The sequence below is a fragment of the Acanthaster planci genome, linkage group LG02 (genome assembly GCF_054643075.1).
Source record: "Acanthaster planci isolate LZ-2023a linkage group LG02, COTS_SCS, whole genome shotgun sequence".
In the NCBI taxonomy this organism is placed as follows: Eukaryota; Metazoa; Echinodermata; class Asteroidea; order Valvatida; family Acanthasteridae; genus Acanthaster; species Acanthaster planci.
The window spans coordinates 7672504-7692254 of record NC_141778.1 but is presented as its reverse complement, the minus strand read 5'-3'; the positions used below and the strand labels follow the sequence as shown (position 1 = coordinate 7692254).

General features: G+C 40.2%; 2 protein-coding genes across 10 annotated transcripts in view; one reads left to right on the top strand and one right to left on the bottom strand.

The window, feature by feature from the left end:
- The window catches only part of LOC110979571 (regulating synaptic membrane exocytosis protein 2-like), an 86493-nt gene extending 77559 nt beyond the window's left edge, over positions 1 to 8934 (top strand). For all 9 annotated transcript variants that reach the window (XM_087133806.1, XM_022235499.2, XM_087133805.1 and 6 more), the window contains 2 exons: positions 374 to 513; positions 1079 to 8934. In XM_087133806.1, coding sequence (XP_086989932.1) covers positions 374 to 513; positions 1079 to 1285 — 347 coding nt within the window. In that variant the 3' untranslated portion in view covers positions 1286 to 8934. The remainder of the gene's footprint in view (positions 1 to 373; positions 514 to 1078) is intronic.
- Positions 8289 to 19736, bottom strand: dcaf13 (DDB1 and CUL4 associated factor 13). Its single transcript, XM_022235502.2, has 10 exons — positions 19270 to 19736; positions 18024 to 18223; positions 17672 to 17779; positions 17155 to 17244; positions 16819 to 16974; positions 11935 to 12095; positions 11024 to 11188; positions 10314 to 10449; positions 9767 to 9930; positions 8289 to 9402 (listed from the first exon to the last, which is right to left on the bottom strand). Exons 1-10 carry the CDS (start codon positions 19337 to 19339, stop codon positions 9315 to 9317), a joined length of 1338 nt encoding a protein of 445 aa, XP_022091194.1. The 5' UTR covers positions 19340 to 19736; the 3' UTR covers positions 8289 to 9314.
- Positions 19737 to 19751: the final 15 nt, after the last annotated feature.

The following is a 19751-nucleotide window of genomic DNA, read 5'->3' as shown; positions in this document are numbered from 1 at the left end:
GTTGGCACATGAAATGGTTCCACCTGGCTGATATATTCCCCAGGGAGCTGGAATGGTCTCAGTGATGTTCACATGTTGTGAGCCCGGTGAGAGGGATAAGGACAACATGTCAGTGCCTGTGAATGACAGATACTGCCAGACACTTTGCCTCAAAACAATGGGACCCCCTTTTTGCTTTGAATTTTTTTCAAGGGTTCACTCTTTTGCTCATGATGTTTGTGCTGTGTCCTTGCACCTGAGAGTAACTTGAATGCTGCTCAGTGTAAAGAGTTTTCATACAAACTGTTAACGTGAAATGTCTTCTCATCACTATCTTGTCAAATGACACTCCATCACCCTGTCTGTCATGGTCCTCCCTCCCTTTGTCCTTCAGCGCCCTATGTCAAGGTGTATCTGATGGACGGCAAGCGCTGTGTGGGTAAGAAGAAAACCAAGATTGCCCGCAAGACCCTGAATCCCCTCTACCAACAGGTGCTACTGTTTGAGGAGGACTATCGCAACAAGATACTCCAGGTAAAAAAAAAAGGGGGATGGATGTTAGCCAAGTATGGGAGCGTCTCTATCTGTGGCTCTCATCTCTACTTAGCCAGAGAAAACCTTTGCAAAATCACTAGTGGTGTGTATTTATGGGTTGCAGAGGAACTGGGAACTCTATCAAAGTAACATTTTGGTAGTTGAGTTACTCTACAAGTAAAACTTATACAGTCCAAAATCCAAGAAAAAAGTAGACAAAAATACCAGAAAATAATAGGTCCAGACCGGTTGTTCGTAGATTGATGTTCTGAGCAAAAGGTGAGATTGGAGTCCACAAATTTAGCCTTAAGGCCATTTTCTTTCTCATTAAATTTGTTTAAGTTTGCATCAGAATGAGGAAAAACAGTTCTTTGTTTTGATGTATCAGTCAGTTTGGCATAAAAAAATTGAAGGTTGCCACTGATTAACATTGTGCAGGGTTCTTGTAAAGGCCTTTAACTCAAAAGTGGCTCTGGCAACATGCGACTCATGTTTTTAGACTGGGCCTCACAAGTTAGTTTGGTGAATTTGTTTCAAGTATATTTTATTTCCACTGTCATTTCAGATCACTGTCTGGGCAGATTATGGGCGGATGGAGCGCAAGGTCTTCATGGGTGTGGCTCAGATCATGCTGGATGACCTGGACTTGTCTCATCCCATCATCGGCTACTACAAACTCTTCAACACCTCCTCCATATCGGAACTGCATGGCCATCGGGCCTCCATCTCATCGCTAGAGGGCTCCATGACATCTCTAGCTAGCGCCAAATAGCTCCCACGGTGCCCCTCCCCCACCAACGACCCATGGGGGCTGTCTGTCGTCATTGCAGGGGTCCTCCACAGTGCCCCAGTTTAGCTTTAGATTGCTACACATTCGGTTCTTAGCTAGGGGAGAATTGTGTCTGAATTGTCTACAGAGGGCGCCTAAAGCCAAGGTGTCCTCTACCTTTTCCATTTGCCCTTATCGAAGGAATGCATTTGCATCATCACTAGAGGGAAGGCCAGCTTATTCCAAGCCCTTCCTTCCGTATCATACACCATCTGACAACACCTTCAACTGGCTGACTCACCTTTGCTACCTGATGTGCTGATTGGGTTGATTGGACTGTGGTTATGGACACCTATTGGCTCTGCGTACACCCAGTTGAGGGCGTCCGTTCGCTGCCAGGGCCCTTTGCACCTTCATTTGTATAGCCACTTCCTGCATTGCATTTTAGTGTCACATTTGTGTTCACATTGAAGACAGAAAACCCCATCATGTGTGAATTGAATGCTGAAGTGTACATAAAAAGTCGGACAGTAAAGGGACGGCTGAGTTTTGCCACAAGAGGGCGCATGCAGGTGTTTTATCAGTAGGCTGTGATGTGTCATGAAGCGCATGAAGTGTCAAACATCTCAACTCGATCCACAGTCATACTGTTTCTTTACCAAATATTGCCAAGTTTTGAAGTACGTGGAGAATGACCTTTACTACAGGAATCTCATGCAGGCCTTGCTCATGGAAGATGTATCATGTCAGCTTATGGCTATATTCTTTAATTTGATGACTATAGATGTCCCCATTTGACACACCAGTGACTGCTTGTCTGCTAGCTTCAGCATATATCTGGGTGTTGAGGGCCACATAAAGTCCCAAAAGCCTGCACTGTGTAGAGTCTTTTATGGCGAACACCTTAGCCTGCTTCTCTGGCCCATGACAGGCATCAGACTGATTTAATCAGTTCTCAGTTAAAGAGCCCAGTTTTACGTGAAAGGAAGGCAACAAGTGTGGCTGAACAAAACGAAATGAATGTTTTGTGATGATAGTTTGTTTGTTTGGGTTTTGGGGGAGAATGTTTACTGTCAATGTGGCCCTTGAAATAGACCCCTAAATTGCCACCTACTTAGGTGCACTCAACACCCTAGGCCACAAAGATGGAGTAGTGTTTTCATCATCAAAAGAGTGGTCAAATTCACGCACAAGTGTGCAATATGTCGGCCACCACTTCAACGTTCTCCTTTTTCTCACAGTTGCTATCTGTTGTTGAATCCCGCAGAACAGTTTGGCTTGCATGTCAGCCCAAGAAACAAAGAAAGAAAGTAGGAAAAAAAGGAATAGATAATATTGCATTATGTAAATAATTTAAACTAGTAAAACACTTTGTTTCATACATATTCATTATGCATGATATTCAATTTTTTTTAACTGTCCAATCACGGTCGGACATGTAATCAGATCTTTAACAAAAGGCATTATAAATTAAAGGTTAATATAGTAAATACCACTTATTTAAGGGTAAACTGTATCATTTCCTTGTACTATAGTCGAGAATTTGAAATATTGCAATACGATATTGTGCACTGTCTTTGCCTTTTTATTGTTATGAGTATGGCATTGGTGTGTTGAGGAAAAGTGGAGTGAAGAAATTCGGAGTATTCGTTAAAGTTTACCCACCAAAGTTTGAGAAAGGCTGCGAACGTGAGATTGTTTCAAAAATGGTCTGGTCACATCTGAGTTTTATGTACAGGAAAATAATTTGCTGTTTTCATGTCTTTCAAAGCTAATTGTGCATATATAGATATATATATACGAACATAAAGGTTTATGTAGAAAAACAAAAAGTTACAATTTGTTCTTTCAGCTTTAAAATCAGCACAGTTCCATGTCTTGCATTCCACACAGTATTTCCAAAACTATGTAAATTCATTCAGATTTATTCATTTATTGATGGTCAGTCACGGCATGTAAAGTCACCTTTGGACAAAGCCACAGCTTGTTTGAAGTTTTACTCACTGTTAATGTTGACAACAAGTGTTCCAACTGCTCAAACTTCTTTTTTTGCTGTCAGAAGTTTTCAGTTGGAAACTTTCTTTGTACTTTGCACACAACATTCAAGTCACTTTTAACAGCACATTAAAAACCAGTTCTTAAAATTTGACATTCCTGATCCAAACCAGTTATAGTTGTTAACATGTCTGAAAAGGTCCTTCTGTAAGCTGATTTCTTGGGAAGGTTTGGCTATATTCACACAACTATCAGGTATCAAGAGTCTGATGGCCATTCACTGGATGGTTAAATGCCACTTTCTCCATGACTGGTCATTGCTCAAGGGTTGTCAAGAAGTTTAAACAGATATCACTCCCGTTGTCTGTAGTTTACAGTGACCATTACAATTCTCTGCAATTCCTTTTGGAACACAAGTGACTCATTTGGAAAAGCCTCCCAATTGGAACCCGAGTTTGATTTACATTGTTTGGGGAAACTTTGTGATTGTTTGATCCATTAAAGTTGTGCTCCTTATCAGTACTTTATAATAAACATGATTCTTAGCAAGAAATTTATTCCATGTTTAATCCATATGACTCAGTTGATTCATATCCTAGAAAGCCAGATCTATTCTTGGATATTTCTATGTTCACTTTTCTGTAGACTTTGGAATACTTCATTTATTGGTAGAGAACATATGTATCACTTATTCATTTTTAATGATTTTGGTATTTCTGTAGAAGAGACGATTTTGAACAATTTGGTGTTTATTTTCAATCTCTGCTGTAGCATACTGAGATTGGAATGCGAGCTGGTCTCGGCCATGCAAGGTTGCCTCCATTTTGTTAGTTTAAACTTAGATTTGCTTTTGTTGTACAAAGCAATGTTGACCACAAGTGCATGTAGCCAGTAGTGTTCGAGCCATGCTCAGTAACTTTATGATTGGCTGAATGTGTGAATTCCAGATTGGGTTCCTGTCCTCTAGATTGGGTTCCTGTCCTCCAGATTGGGTTCCTGTCCTCTAGATTGGGTTCCTGTCCTCTAGATTGGGTTCCTCTCCTCCAGATTGGGTTCCTCTCCTCCAGATTGGGTTCCTCTCCTCCAGATTGGGTTCCTGTCCTCCAGATTGGGTTCCTGTCCTCCAGATTGGGTTCCTGTCCTCCAGATTGGGTTCCTGTCCTCCAGATTGGGTTCCTGTCCTCCAGATTGGGTTCCTGTCCTCCAGATTGGGTTCCTGTCCTCCAGATTGGGTTCCTCTCCTCTAGATTGGGTTCCTCTCCTCCAGATTGGGTTCCTGTCCTCCAGATTGGGTTCCTGTCCTCTAGATTGGGTTCCTCTCCTTCCCCCGTCCCTCCCTCACTTACCCTCCCTGTCTAACTTCATCCGTAGCCCTGCATATTCCAACATTCAGCCCTGCAGATTCCAAACTGCAAACAGCTTCAAAAAAATGCTGTAACCCCTCCCCCCGTGATGTGTTTCTTGTATCCCATCATTGTCCATTATCCTGAAAAAGATGTACAGTTTTACTGCACTCTTTTGGGCAATATACTTCAATGATGCATGCCCTTACACCTGTCCATGAAATTTTGTAGCCCGGCTGACTCAATGTGGCTTCCTTACCACCTCCAGAAACATCGAATTTTTGGGGTAAAGTGGAGCCCACAGTTTGGTGTTTGTTTTCATCAGGTTCTACCAGGAAAGGTTTCAACCCACTTTTTACCTACAAGAAGTCACATCTAAGCAAATCAACTTTTCTTTACCCAAAAGTTATCTGAACTTATTCATATGAGTCTGTAAATTCAGGATTCAAACATTTCGACATTGTGTCCCTGTGACACCTGACCTGTGTAATTTGACATTGAAACATTGAAATTAACTTCAGACTATTTAGTTTGTTTGGCAGGTAATTTGCATTACTTAATTACTCTTTGAAATTATAGAATGTGCTTTAAAGGACTAAATCATTTGTCAGATGGGACAGGGACACAGAAAAGCTGGAACCCAGATATTTAGAATGGTTCATATCATTTAAAAAAGAAAAACTCTTTCTCCCCTTTCACATTTGCCCCACCCATTTTCCTATGTACCCGTGCCCAACCAGAAATTGAAGGCCAAGTGGGGGGCCCCGTAAAACTTTTTCTTCAAGGCAAATGCAATCCTTTTTTTGTACACCTTTTGCAGCTGGTATGGTTTGGTTAGCACAAGAAATAAATTGTCTTTTCTTTGGTTTTCTTTTTTATCACATTTTAAAAATATTTCCAGTGTCAGAAGTGTTCCGCAGTCATGATAGTGTTAGTTTTGTGTGACATGATGGACATTTTAAAAATACAAGTTCCTTGGCAATACATATTCTAATATTGTATTCAACTGTAATGTGCATGTTTGAAGTGGGGTGTCACAGTCTCTTTTTTCACTTCTTTCATCTTATTACCTTTACATCTGGGTGGAATCTTCAAACCCTCACCAAACTAGTCTGACTTGTTTTCAACTTACCCTACCCTCCAGAAAAATGAAAAATCCAGTATTATCCATGGCAGGAAAGATTCCATTCAGTGTAAAGGGGGAGGGTCAAAGAGGAATACTGATGTTTAGTTTGTGTACGTGTTTATTTAAATGTTATGAATACATAAAGGTGCCCAAAGTGTAAGGTAATAGACTTTGGGTCTCCAAGTTGCCTACAAAAATGATTCCATGATGTAGCTATATAGAATGGTAGCTTGTTTCAATTGTAGAAAAGTTAGATATTGCTAATTATCATTAGCACAATATTAGAATAGCGAAGTAGATAACAGAGTAATAAAGACTATCACTTTTTACCATTTAGGTATATTTTAACATTTTATATATAAAAGCCATGATATGTGTAAATGAAAAATGTACATGCTATTCCTGTGTATTAATACTGCTATAGCCGAGAATGGAAAAACACTGTTGTAATGTACATGTAGTTCATGAATATGTATCAACTTCATGAATGTGATATTATATGTAATTACCTTCTGAATATTTATGATATACATGGCCTCTGACTGTGCGATGTTCTTGCATTATTAATCTTTCACTGACTACTGAAGAAAGTTTACTATATGAATATTACCTACTGTACAGTTTTAAATAATGCTCGTAATTGTATTTAAGGAATCCTTTCACATTTTACATGTATAAATTATAATGATTTTCATTTAAACAGCAAAGAATATGCAATGACTGGTGAATGGTTTTAAAACAATAAGTAGCAATAGAACCATATGCTGTTGTATGAGTTGAGACTGAATATTCAACCGATGTGGCAAATGTTTATCCCATTTAGTCATAGCACCTCGCTTTAAGTAGTCTCAAATGATAACTTAACATCGGTAGCATCATATCCAGTTCCATAATATGCCTGGCCTGCCAGAATAACTTCCTGTGTGGTAAAATAGCCTGTAGCCATAGATTTTGTATCCAGTAGACTCTTGCCTCACCCGTGCATTCCCCAATTCAGTTGTGTAATTCAGTACTGATGCATTTCATGTTCTCATGTTCACAGTACTCTGCAAGAGGTGAGATTTTGTTAAACATCCAATGGTTAGTTTTGCTGGTCTTTGATAAAATGTGGTATGGTTTTGCTTATACGGTGTACACCGGGGCCTGAAGAAATCTGCACAGTGGTATTCTGAATTGTTTGGACCTGTTGTTCAGCCACCTTATAGGAAGCTTGTGGTTGAATGTGTGAAAGTCCTGTCCCAGTCCTAGAACTCAAATGTTGATGAGCCAAATCACCTAAATTTCTCCCTTTTTTGACGAATTTTATTGGACTTTTTTAATCAAAGAATTAAAAACCTTTTAGTGGAAAAGCCTGTTTCTGTGAGTGGACTTCGCTTCAAGCCCTTCAGCTGGTTTTGGAAGGCAGAGTATAGCATAGTAACAAACCAACACTTGAAGTGAGTCTCGTTGCGTAATCCCTTCAAAGTATGAAAACATTTTAACTTGAAAACTTCTGTTTCTAATTTTTTGCACCATTGTCCTCAAGTTAGCAGTGTCATATTTTTCACCAAGTTCACTTTTTTGAGTCCTAATGTGTAGTATGCATTACAGACACAATCAGGTCAAACCACACATAAGCAATCCATTCTAACTGTATTATTCATACCAAGGGACCAAAAAAATATAAATATTTTAAGCAAGAAGAAAGTTGTGCAATTACCCTAGTTTCTGTGCTAGCATTAGAATAATAGGTACACTGCTGGACTGTCTGTACTAACTAGTTTGAAGTATTAAACCCAGTTTATCTGGTTATAGCCCTTTATGTGTTGTGGTTCAAAATTGTAGTTGAACCAAGTTGATGAGCATTATATGGTCATGTTTAAAGGGACTGCTGGTTTGTCTGTTGTACTTTGTTAAAGAAAAACCTTTCTGCTATTATCTTTTAATCTTGAATATCAACCTTTTTATCCCGAAGCTTAATATTTTGAGACTTTTACTAACCTGGGTATAATTGACTCGAGTTCAAGAAACACAGTTTGGCTTATGGTAGTGACCTGTAGTTCATGATTTTTGGGGGTTCATCTGAACTAGCCTGGCTATGCAAGTTAGTAAGGATAGTAAGTTTTTTTTTTAAGTGTTATTTGTAAGTAGTGATTTTTGTGTGAATTCCATCGCTGGTTTGATTTGACTTGGGAATGCACATTAAAGATGCAATACTTTTTGCCTGTGGCTTTTAACAGTGTGGTACCCCTCTTTGAATGTGATTGAAAAGCTCTCGTGGTTGTAAACATTCACAGATATTAAACTGAACAAAGCTTTAAAAACTGACAAACGGGGCACAACCAAATCTGATTTTTTTCCATTATTAAAGAGAAGGTACACAATTTCTCTTTCAGTGGGGGAGATTTAGCCGAATTTGAGTGCACTTTCATTGTTGCTGCTTCTGTTGCTAATTTGTTTGCAATTGATTGCAACATTTTTATCTTCCATGGATAAGAAGAAACGGTTGAGTTGAGAATTGAAAACAATGAGAAAAGGAAAGAAGTATGAGAAACACATCACATGATTTCTGAAATGTTTTTATTAGGTAGAGCCACTAACACAGTTACTGATCCAAGTTTTGTAAGTTTGATCAACATTTGTCATTCCCTAGAATTGTACCGTTACTTCATTTTATCTAATTTCTGCAATTCTCTCCGCGTAGCATTTGAATGTCCATTTACTTAGAAAGAAAAAACATTTGTAAACATGTACTTGAATGTATTAAGCTTGTAGTTTCCATTTACTACTATAAAAAGTATTGACATTTGTCAAGTAAGAATCTGTCTTTTGTCTGTACCTGTAAACAGTAATGGAGTTTTCCAAAACCAGAATATTCCATTGAAAGTGAGGGTTGTTTCTGTGAGTAAAGTAATGAGGTGATATTAAATTATAATAACAAATTATACATTTAAACCTGTTATTTCTTATTGATCTAATCCTCAGTGCCCTTTAAGAAAACCTAAATGGAATGGTCTGAAAATTGGGCCGTACCATTCTGTGCAGGAATTTGTAACTGTGTGACCAAGCAAGGTTGATGAATACTAATTAAATATTAAATGTCAATTTCCAATTCTGTTTTTTCCACCCTCCTTTTGTTTACTTGCCACGTCAGCTACGTACCTACTTCTTAATTAAAATAAAACAATCATAATTATTACAATCGACAAGTGGAACTTTCATTGTCATTTATTTACGAGCCTCCTGCTATTTGCTGTCGGAAATTCAACTTGGTTGAACCAAGAATAAAAGTTGGTTCACAAAGCAATTGCAGATGTGACTTTCGATGTCACATAACATGCTGCAAATTTGATAAAAGTTAAACGCATCTCAAACTCCACAGATTGTGCTGTAAACGATTCATGCTGCTGAAGTTATATTTGTGCCTTCTTGTATGCTGAAAAGAACCAGCTTTTGAATACTGATTTCCCAGTGATGGCCCACAGAAAGCTTTGTGATCACGTAAGCTCAGGATACAAGTGAATGGTTTGTTTTAAGATTTAAAAAAATTCAAAGATCCCCTACCCCAAAAATTACTAATTTTGGATACCTACTCCACTACTGTAATTATGCTTTTCTTCCTCTCGGCGACGTAAGGCACGGCACCCTTCTTACTGTGTCTGCGTCTGTTCTCGGTCCTACAAAAAAAAAAAAAAATTTGAAAAAGTGAAAACAAATGGCATTCAACAAAGACTCGTCAGTGCAGAAAGGGCTGGCCATAAACCAGCCATCTGATGGTGAAAAATGTGTATTTTACCGAATTAAGGGCATCCTTTGGCTGTGCGTTGTTTCTCGAGGTTACCAAATTCAACACTGAAACAGGTCTCGAGTTCTGCTCACATTTTCCCAGCAAGAAGTTGTTGGATGCTGGCCTTGCACCTGCCACAAGAACTGTCATGGCAGCCCATATGGCTCTTAGACCAATGGACAGACCAACCAACGCCCCCTTTCCACCCCTACCCCCTCCTCATCTGCCACCCCCTCCACCACCCCTCAACGTACTTCCTCCTGATGGACTCCCTCTGCACTTTGATGGTCTTGGCCTCCTGGTAGATCGCCCTGGGGATGTGACGGTGCCTGCGGATGCGCTTCAGCTGCGGGTGGTGCTGGAATTTCTCCTTCAGCTTGGCATTGTACTGGTCAGCTGCAACCTCTCTCTTTTGCAGCTGTGCGAGTGAAGCAAAGCAAGACAAAACAAAGAAAAACCAGAAATTATTCGTTCATAGTTTGGAATGGCACAATTCTAAAATAACTTCCTCATCAAAAGGCTGCTCCCTGAACACAGCAACTTTGGCATTAACCACAAAATGACCACAGCAAGACTCCGGTGGAATTTACATGAGGGATAGAAGTCGGTGCTTCCCTTGAAATTTTGAAATGTACACAACCTGTATACAAGTTACAGTCCATTTGCCTTTAGTGCCCCCTTGAAATATGTGTTCCCTCTCCAGGTGTTCCCTCTGAAATTTCACCCTTGTTGCACCCCTAAGACCATACACCCATGCCTCAGCGATTTATGTCAAATTTCTCCTGACCACTTTTCTTCTACCTTTCCCAACTTTTCTGATGCGTTGGCTTTCCAGATTCTGATATTGGTCTCATCAGAGCCAGAAAGGATGTATTTGCTGTCTAAACTCCACCGAACACACGTCACATGCTGCATTCGCTTTGTGTGGTAGATTTCCCTGTACCAAATAAAAGATAGAACAAAAATTACCTTGAATCAGAATACATGTCCTATGTAAGATTGTCCAAAATTGCTGCCCCCAAGCAGATGGTACCAAAAAATCTTTGAAAAAAAAAGAACTAAACGAAGAAGACTGCATAAAATAATCACATTTAAATTTTTCTACAAAAACTGTAAATAAGCTTTCTGAATCCGTCTTTACGTGGTTTCTGATCTAGGGAAATATGCCTCAGAATAATGAAAATCTACTGTCAAATTCAAACAAAAATTCAAATTGATAATTAGGAACTACCAAATAAAATCTGCACTTTTTGCAGTCGTAATGGCTGATTTTTTCTCCCCAATTTTTGAAGATTTCTGGGAAAATTAGGAAAGAAAGAAAACCTTTTAGATCCTTTGGGTAAGATTTGAAACCTTCAGACCACCACTTGCTAAGATTTGCTCAATTACAACATAATTTTATGGAAACTGTTTGCTTCCAAAAATTGGCTGGCTGGCTGGCAATGCACTGAATCCCCTCATCCTCCTAAAAAAATACTCTTTTCCACTTCTCCCTCTCCTAATGACGCTACCTGCTGTGTCCTCTATCCACAGGGAAGATCCGGATTGACTTATCAAAGCTCCCACTCACAAACTCTTTCCCCGTTGGTGAGTAGTCTACATCCATGACAGCTGATACATGGTCCATGTGAACGTTGAGTGCAATGTCTAGTTTCCGAATGTCAAATGTATAAAGGCTAAAAAAAAAAAGAAAAAAGAAAATTAGATCAATTACAAAAAGTATGATAAAAGAAGCCAGCACATGCAACAGAGGTTAAAATAGAATGTAATAATGCTGCTGCAGTGATAACCCTTTAAGAGCAGATTTCCTTCGATATCATCGCAGGGCATTTTATTGACACTGAGCCTTAAGGAGCTTTCCAGTGAAGTCTTGTGGTCATTTAGACACCAATTTTGTGAAAATCAGACATACAGTCCTTGCGGAATGCCCATTTCCCAAGGATTTTCGAGACTGGTCAGCCAAAAATCTATACGTTTTATGCTGAGGTACTAAATGCAAATGGGCCAATACATGTGGGGCCAATACATGTGAGGCCATCAACTTCAAATGACCATATCAATAAAACTATGCATTGGAGTAAATTGAGACTTCACAGAGGTACTCATGAGGAGTCTTTTTAGATGCATGCAAAATTTAAACTAGATCAAGCTTGCTACAGCTAAGTTCTCGGGGGAAACCCCCTGGTGGTGAGATGGGCCGGAAATACACAGGGGCTCTGTTAGCAGAATATCAGCTGTTGGAAGTGTAATGGAATGGGGCCATGGTTGGTGAAAATTAATGCTTTCCAAATTTATGTGTTATGCACAAAAACAGCCGAGTCCAAGTCAGAGGCACTATGCATTACTTGCATGTTAGGATAGTATGCCGTTTGTGCAAAGCAAACATTTTTGGTGCTTAGTGATTTGCCAAACTGCCACTCACTTGTAATCTTCGTTGGCTGCTGTAAATATGAACGCCTCCATGGGGTTCCAGGCTATCGTGTTGCTGCGCATGTTCAGTAGGAGTTTCCTTAAGGGTGTCGACCCTCGCATGTCGTAAAGTACAATATTGCGATCAGCCGTGCAACTAGCCAGCAGGTAAGTCTACGGACAAATGAAAAGACAGTTATTGGTTACATTTGAAGTGTCTTAGAGTTAAGAAAATGAAAATATTTCTACTACTGATTTCTATTCAGGTTAGGTTATGCATTGCTGGTGTCTCCATGGTGTCTCTGAGGCTGTTTTTGTTATTTTGACATAGTTCACAACGAATTCACAAAAGGTTTATCCAAGCCTATCCCAGAGATACAAAGCTCTTGCCCTATGAGGACACGTTAATGCATAACCTCTATTGACGTTTCTAGCAGACTAACACTGCTGTACACATCTTGGTGCCAATTTCTCATCAAATTCATCTTTTTTTCCCATAAGCTCTGTTGCAGTTTATGCAGTTATCTTGCCCGTCGTGACCAAATCTAACAAAATGACTCGCAAGTCACCAGAGCCACTTTTAAGTAAAAGGCCCCTTAGAATCTTGCACTCTAGGAACCCTCAACACTTGTAACAAACCTAATGTCTACCAGCTCACCATGCTACCAAACCAAGTGATACATCAAAACAGAGAGCTTAGTGTGCTCTCCATAATGTAAACTACAACAAAATTACTACAGTAACAAGCGCATCAACCACTTGCTGCCGGGGAACCCCGTTTCAAGCACCTTGGGTTTATACGCTCAGCTGGGGTGCCTGAAATGGGACAGAAGAGATGGTCCGTGTAACAAAAGACCGTACTCGGAATAAAAGACCTGCTGCTGGGAAATGCCATCATTTTTCAGCTTGCATTTTTCGAAGGTAATCTGTCACTGTTTTTAACTCCTTCACTACGGAGGACTGCTACTACAGCACCTTTGTGTGAGGATTAGTGCATACCACACATACAGTCTATTCACCATGCAGCTGCTGGTTCAATGGCGCCTGCTGCTGGACAAAGCCCTCCATTCAGGGCATACCACAGCCCAGCAGTCGTGGTCAAAAGAATCCTGCTGTGAAGGGGTTTAACAGCATGCTATTGTTTTGTGCATAGGGCGCCTGCGGATTAGCACTGCGGACAAAAGTGCTCTAGGGCCCCATTGATGAGCGACACAACACCGCTGCATGCTAATCCAGCCGTGTTTGAAAAGACACCACTCGCATTCACTGGGGACAAAGGAAATTACGCAACACCTCACAATTCTGGGCTCTCTTTAAAGGGCGACATGCCAGGCTGATATACCCAGGAGTCAATGAAGGTTACCTGTCAGCTGAGACTAGCCACCAAACAGTCATTTGTTTGGGTGTAAACGTCTATTAAATGAATTTTTGAAGAGTTTCAAAAACTGAAAATCTCGAAAATCCCCCGTATGTGTGCACTGCATTTTTAAAAGCACATGGGAGCATGTGGTTAAGCCTCATTTTGTAGGATCTGGCCACGTCTGTGGCAAAAGAAAAAAGAGGCTCCACTGCACGAGTCTTTCAACCTCCTCAGTCATTATTGCCAAAAAAACTTCCTAATTTGTTCCATATTTCCCATTACACAGGAGGTGAACAGTACTTTAACAATCAAGGTGCACCACACTAAAAGGCTGTGTAAAGGATTTGTAAGATCTCAAAAACGAGACTGTCAAATGTCTTGAAACATCTCAGAGTAAAGTAAATACATAATAGTGTCAAACAATCTGTAAAATCTTACTGCCTGGAACGCTGTCATTTTCAAGAAAAGAAAATTTTTATATTTTTCCAAAGATCATTTGATCTTTGGAAAAGATCATTCGATCTTTGGAAAACGAATTTGTTCAAATACCGCAACCATTAACCACTTCATACCGGGGCATTTTTAAACGTTGATGATGCTGGGCCGGCATGACTATCATTTTTCCGTTTTCAAAATCCTTCAAAAATTCATCATTTCATTTAACGGTCGTTTACAGCCACACCAAGTAATCTTTAGGCACTACTCTAAGTTGACAGGTGACCTTCATTGACACCCAAGTATTTCAGCCAGACCAGCAGCTTTGTAAACAGAGCCCAGATTGTGCGGTGTTGTATAAATGTCTTTTGTTCACGAACCTGGCTCAGTGCACTGCTGACCTCTTTTCAATAGGGGCCAGATTAGCATGCAGCAGTGCTGTGTGGCTCATCGCTGCGGTGGTGGAACGCTTTGTCCCCGGTGGTAATCCGCTTGCTCTCAACACCCCAAACCCTGATATACGGTTTCAAAACAAGGCTGGATTATCACCACTTTTTGAGAGTGAAAAATGTCGGTAATGCCCAGCAGCCTGGTCTTTTGTTCGGAGTATGGTCTTTTGTTACAGGGCCCTGTTTCCTTTGTCCGAGTTCGGAGACCCCGGCCACCCACATAAACCATACGTCTCCAATCCCCGAGTCCCCGGCAGGAAGTGGTTAAGAGACAAAATGAAAATGTGTGTGAAGCATTGAGCTGTTGGAAGAGTCTATATCAATGGGTAAGGTACAAACTGCCAATGTGCCTTTGGTAAGCCTAAACTCATTTAAACCCCAACACTCCCAAATCCTCTGCTTTCAATATGATTTTACACACACCCTAGGGGGTTAGGGTTAATAAAATAGATAAATAACCATTACCAAAAGCCTAACAGATAGTTTGGACTGGTTTGAAATTAAAGTGTCCTTATAAAATGTTGGAAGTTTACCTCAAGTGAATATACGGTCCTGGTATCACCCCTTAAAATAATGGTATATTCCAAATCAATTATGCAAAGCCTATGTTTCTTGAACAAATCTCCAATTTTGAGACATTTAGCTTTCTATTTTTCCAAATCACAGTATTAACTCTTATGCCCAAAATTCAAGAATAGTTACCACATTTATTGGTTTATAAAGTGTTTTGGATGGGTACTAATGGTCTGTGGATACTTTTTGACAGACTTAGGCCTACGTGTGAAGAGCAAACGATGCGTGGTCGATCGTGCATGTGTACAAGTATGCGTGTGTTGTGGGTGCACAGTGTCAGTAATGACTGCAGTCAATTCACTGCACGATGAAATGGTGTTTATTCGACAACTTCTCAAACAAAAACTTGAAGGTAAATTTGCCAACCACTATTACTATGTGAAGTAATGGACAAAATGCATTTTTGAGGGTCATAATTCATCTGCAGATCGACCTCGCCTGGGCACTGTCCAGTCACTTCGGAAAATCCTGTGGCCCATGGATTTTTGAGAGACAAATTACACAAGCTAAAAATGAACAGGTTTTTCTTGATTTTTCTTAAAGCAGTGAACTCAGAAAATGAAACAAGGCCATGGAATAATACACAAAGTAAATCACAAATGCCAAAATCGGCCAATTGCAGTACATGCAAATCCTATACACTACCTTCAACCACTTCCTGCCGGGTGGAATTTGCATATGTGGGGCAAGTTTGCGGGCAATTTTCAAGATTTTCCATTTTCAAAATTCTTCAAAAATTCATAACTTCATTTACTGGACGCTTACACCCACACAAATGACTGTCTGGTGCTTCTCTAATCTGACATGCAACCTCCACTGACGCCCCAGTACAGTGGGATGTCGTTATACCGAACACCGCTATACCGAACATTCCGCTTTACCAAACATCGTCCTTGACTCCCAATATTTTGTGTACAAAACCTACCAAACACTACGCACCTGCCGTTTGTAATTCCCAAATGTCAACTTGATAAAACAGTAGGTGTTTTTTATATTGAAAAGTGACAAGTGGCCATTATTTCCCTAAGGATTAGAAGGGAAAGCTACTTGTTGTCAACGGTATTGAATGGACACTGGTTTTTCGACTCTGCATGATCCGGTACAAAAGAAAACCACATGCCCACCGTGGCACTGCACTAACAATAGTCTAATGAGGCACCCGCTGATACACAAATCAACCGAGATTCACCACAGTGTGCATCAGAGATCAATCCTGAGCGGTAGCTTCATGACTTTTTGACAAACTTAATATCAGTTTTGTAACTCAAGATTTAATAAAAAACAAAAATAGTTAAATACATTTTAAGAAACCTTAAACGTGAATGTAACAGCAAAACATCACAAAAACAGCGAACCATAGTATCACCAAAGGGTGCACTTCACTTAGACAAGAGAGGGCGCTATTCAACATAGCAACAAAACATTTGGCAGTTAATTTCACTATACCGAACGACCGCTGTACCAAACATGTAGCGTGGACCCCATCGTGTTCGTTATAGCAGCGTTCCACTGTATTACAGCCAGGCCTGCTCCAAGTAAAGACAGCCCACATTGTGCGGTGTTGTGTAATTTCCTTTGTTCCCGAAATTGGTCCAGTGTGTTGCTGAATGGCAGTGGTGTCTTTTCAAATGCGGCCAGATTAGCATGCAGCGGTACTGTATTGCTCATCGCTGGAGAGCTGGAACACTTTTGTCCTCACTGATAATCCGCAGGCACTAAATGTCGCAATCAGTGGTAAACTATTTCAAAAACAATGACGGATTACCTCCGCTAATGCTAGCACTCTGTGCTGAAAAGTGTTGGCACTTTCCAGCAGCTTGGTCTTTTGTTCTGAGTACGGTCTTTTGTTACAAGGCCCAGCTCCTTTGTCTGATTTCGGGCAGGCCAGCTATGCGTACAAACCCAAGGTACCCGGTACCGGGAACCCAGGCACCGAGTGGTTAAGATAACCTGACAGTGACTACTGTCTACCTTCTTCAACCAAATCCTCCTGATGGATTTGGAAGGATCTTGGAAAGATTTGGGTCAGAATTTTTTTTTTTTCGATCAAGTGTTATGCCCATGCCGTAGCTTGCCTCACCTCAACGGGATTAAATTTCACGCTGTGTATACTGTCCGTCCCCCAGGTGAATGACCGCAGGGGCTCTGTCCGCTGCTCATCCCAGATGTCCACCTGCTGACCGCTGGTAGCAAACTTTGCATCGTGCCAGTGGTGGTCGATGGACTGAAATACTGTCTAAGGCCCAGGAGAAAAGAAACTGTTAGATTAGCTGGCTTACTTATAGGTCGGTACCCCCCCCCCAAAAAAAAGTGGCCAAAAAAAGATAGATTCGGTCTTGTGGATGGCAGAGAAATATTTTTACTATTTGAGCTCAATCAAGTTTAAGAGAAACTTGAAGAAAAAAAACTAACATACCTTTCCAATTATGGTATTAACAGGTGTTTCTTGTTTGCCATACTCAGGTGGCACCATACTCCATTGTTTGATTGTCTGGTCATCTCCTACCTGCACAAAACAAGAACATTTCACAAGGTGACATTCCCATAATCTTAATAATTCTATATTAATTATTTCTTACTTTTATCAAGTAATTATTTCTAGGGTAACCTGTTCACCAATAGGTGGTCTCCTATAAGGGCCTGACATAAACATATCAACAAATTAAACAAGCAAACAATGAAAATAAATTTCAAATGTAATTGTTTTAAAAAGTAAAACATACAAATACCGAAACGCAAACTTAGAACAAAATAAAATTAAAACAAACAAAAAAAACCAGAGAAAATAAAAACCTGAAGACTTCTGCATTAATACAAAACCACCTCAAATTGAAATGAACAAACTTCCTTCAATTATTGATTGACTGGTTTAATATGAAAGAGGCTTCTGCTGGTTTTATGCCTTTAACAACAAAGTGACACTGCATACTTACTGTGAAGATACTTGCAGCCTTCCTGTCGGTGCAGACTCCTCTCACAAAGCCACTGTGTGCAGTGATTGTTCTTTCACATTTCCTGGTCGGCAGGTTCCAAATTTTGACCTGGAGTCAATCCCAAATGGAAAGTTGAAGTTTGTGACCAACTACATTCAATGAAGGACGTACCACGAGTGCAACTTCGCTTACTGCCTTTCAGAGTGATGCATACAAACCATATGCTTTTCGTTATTATATGCCAAGAATGTACCAGACAGTGTCAAAAACCAGCAGTGACCATCATTTTTACCACTGACATCCTAAATATATGCAGGCCTAAATGTGTTTCCGAGAGGGAAATATTTCTGACCTGTCCATCGCATCCCCCAGATAGGAGCGTTGAGAGGCTGCCTGGGTGCTTGAACATGCAGTGCACACCATCTGTATGCCCCTCCAGGGCACCCAAGAAGGGCTTGGCAAAGACTCGCTCCAACTTGGTGGCATTCAGTGCCCGTACGTACTCCCTGGGTGCCTCAAAGGGATGCAAGGATGGATCATAGTTTCTGGGAACTAGAATACAAGGTGAAAAACTGTGGAATAACGGGGGGGAAAAGTTGCATCTTGAGGCCACTTTTTCTCCTTCAAGGTCTCTAATCACTTGAAATTCTGTTCTCCCATAGACAGTGGCTTCACCAGTTGTTTACATGGTTTTTGGGCCAAGGATACATCATAAGTATCACAAATTAATGGGGTTATTTTGTTCTGTTTGTTAAATACATGAAGTGTACATTTTTCCTGAGGTTTTCCAACATTTGATTTTTTTCATACAGTCAGCATTGAATTGATGGTAAGAGTTTCATGGACATTACTCATTTTTCCCTGAGGTGATATATCAGCCACCAGGAAGTGATAACATACTGCTACCCTTAAAAATGTCAAACTTAGCAGGGAAAATATTGAAGTGTCTACATAGAAAATATAATTGTTTAGACTAGTCTCACAGGGTTTGTGCACAGGATGTCAAGTGATGTCCGTGTATGGAACTCTGTCCGAAATGATAATTACAAAATTCACACAACAGAGTGACTGACACAACTGAGCATTTTCCTAATGAAGATTTGTAACCATGGAACCAAACGAATGATTTGTGGAAGTAAATGTCCCCCAAACACCATGCTGGCCTACAAATTCAGTTACGTCAGTTGTGTTAGTACATGTATAACAAGTGTGAAAGCAAAGCATGTACGAGCATGAAAGCTACATGTACATGTATCTGGAACCATTCATGGTCGACGGTCCAATATGCCAGTCCTACTGCCTTAAATGTTACTTATGGGAAAATAAAATAAAAATGAAAGAAGACAATTACAAGAAAGGGTAAGAGTTCCATGCAGAAATCACTAATTTTCCCTTTCACTGAGTGGTTTACTGGCCACCAGAATGTAATAACATGTCCTAAAAGGTCAAATTGAGCAAGGAAAACATTGAAGCATTTACTTAGAAAACACTAGGAATTTTCAGGCAAATCCCATAGGTTTTGTGCACAGGCAGGCATCAAGTGATGTCCATGTAGGCCTAAGCTACGTGTCTTTTCCAGAAAAATTTATCTTGTTTACCTCTGTGAATATCATTCTTTGTCTCACGGATGTAATTGTTGGGATTGCGACTCAACACCTTCACCTTCATCTTGAGTTATTTGATATAAATTATAATTTCGACAGGCTGCAGCTGAGAATGCAAAAATTCTACAATTTCAGCACGTACAACTGTGACAGTTCTTTCACATTTTGTAAAGACAAACTGGCTTCATCACTGAATTGCGAATGTGGTGGACGTTACGGTTTAGATCATGGAGGTAGGAACAAGTAGGAAAAGATATTCAGCGTCCAAACCAAAACTTCTCTGTCAGGGTCCCCATAAAAGTAAATATACGAAGAGAGCTTCTTAACTTAAGATCCCAAACTGTTTTGTTCGGTGGAACCACGGCTGCACCTCTTCGATATCCGCAAAATAATGAGAGGCCTGGCCCTACACAAGTGTGCGAATGTACGGCGTGGGGAGCTTGTGCACGTTGCAACGTTGTCGTGTTGAATTGAAT

Bases quoted from the DNA above. Each gene is read 5' to 3' on its own strand.
- dcaf13 (XM_022235502.2), bottom strand. From the start codon at position 19,339: ATGAAGGTGAAGGTGTTGAGTCGCAATCCCAACAATTACATCCGTGAG. The intron at 18,224-19,269 runs GTAAACAAGATA...CTTGTATTCTAG, and splicing joins AAAGAATGATATTCACAGAG to TTCCCAGAAACTATGATCCA. The intron at 17,245-17,671 runs GTAAGTATGCAG...TGTTTTGTGCAG, and splicing joins AGGCTGCAAGTATCTTCACA to GTAGGAGATGACCAGACAAT.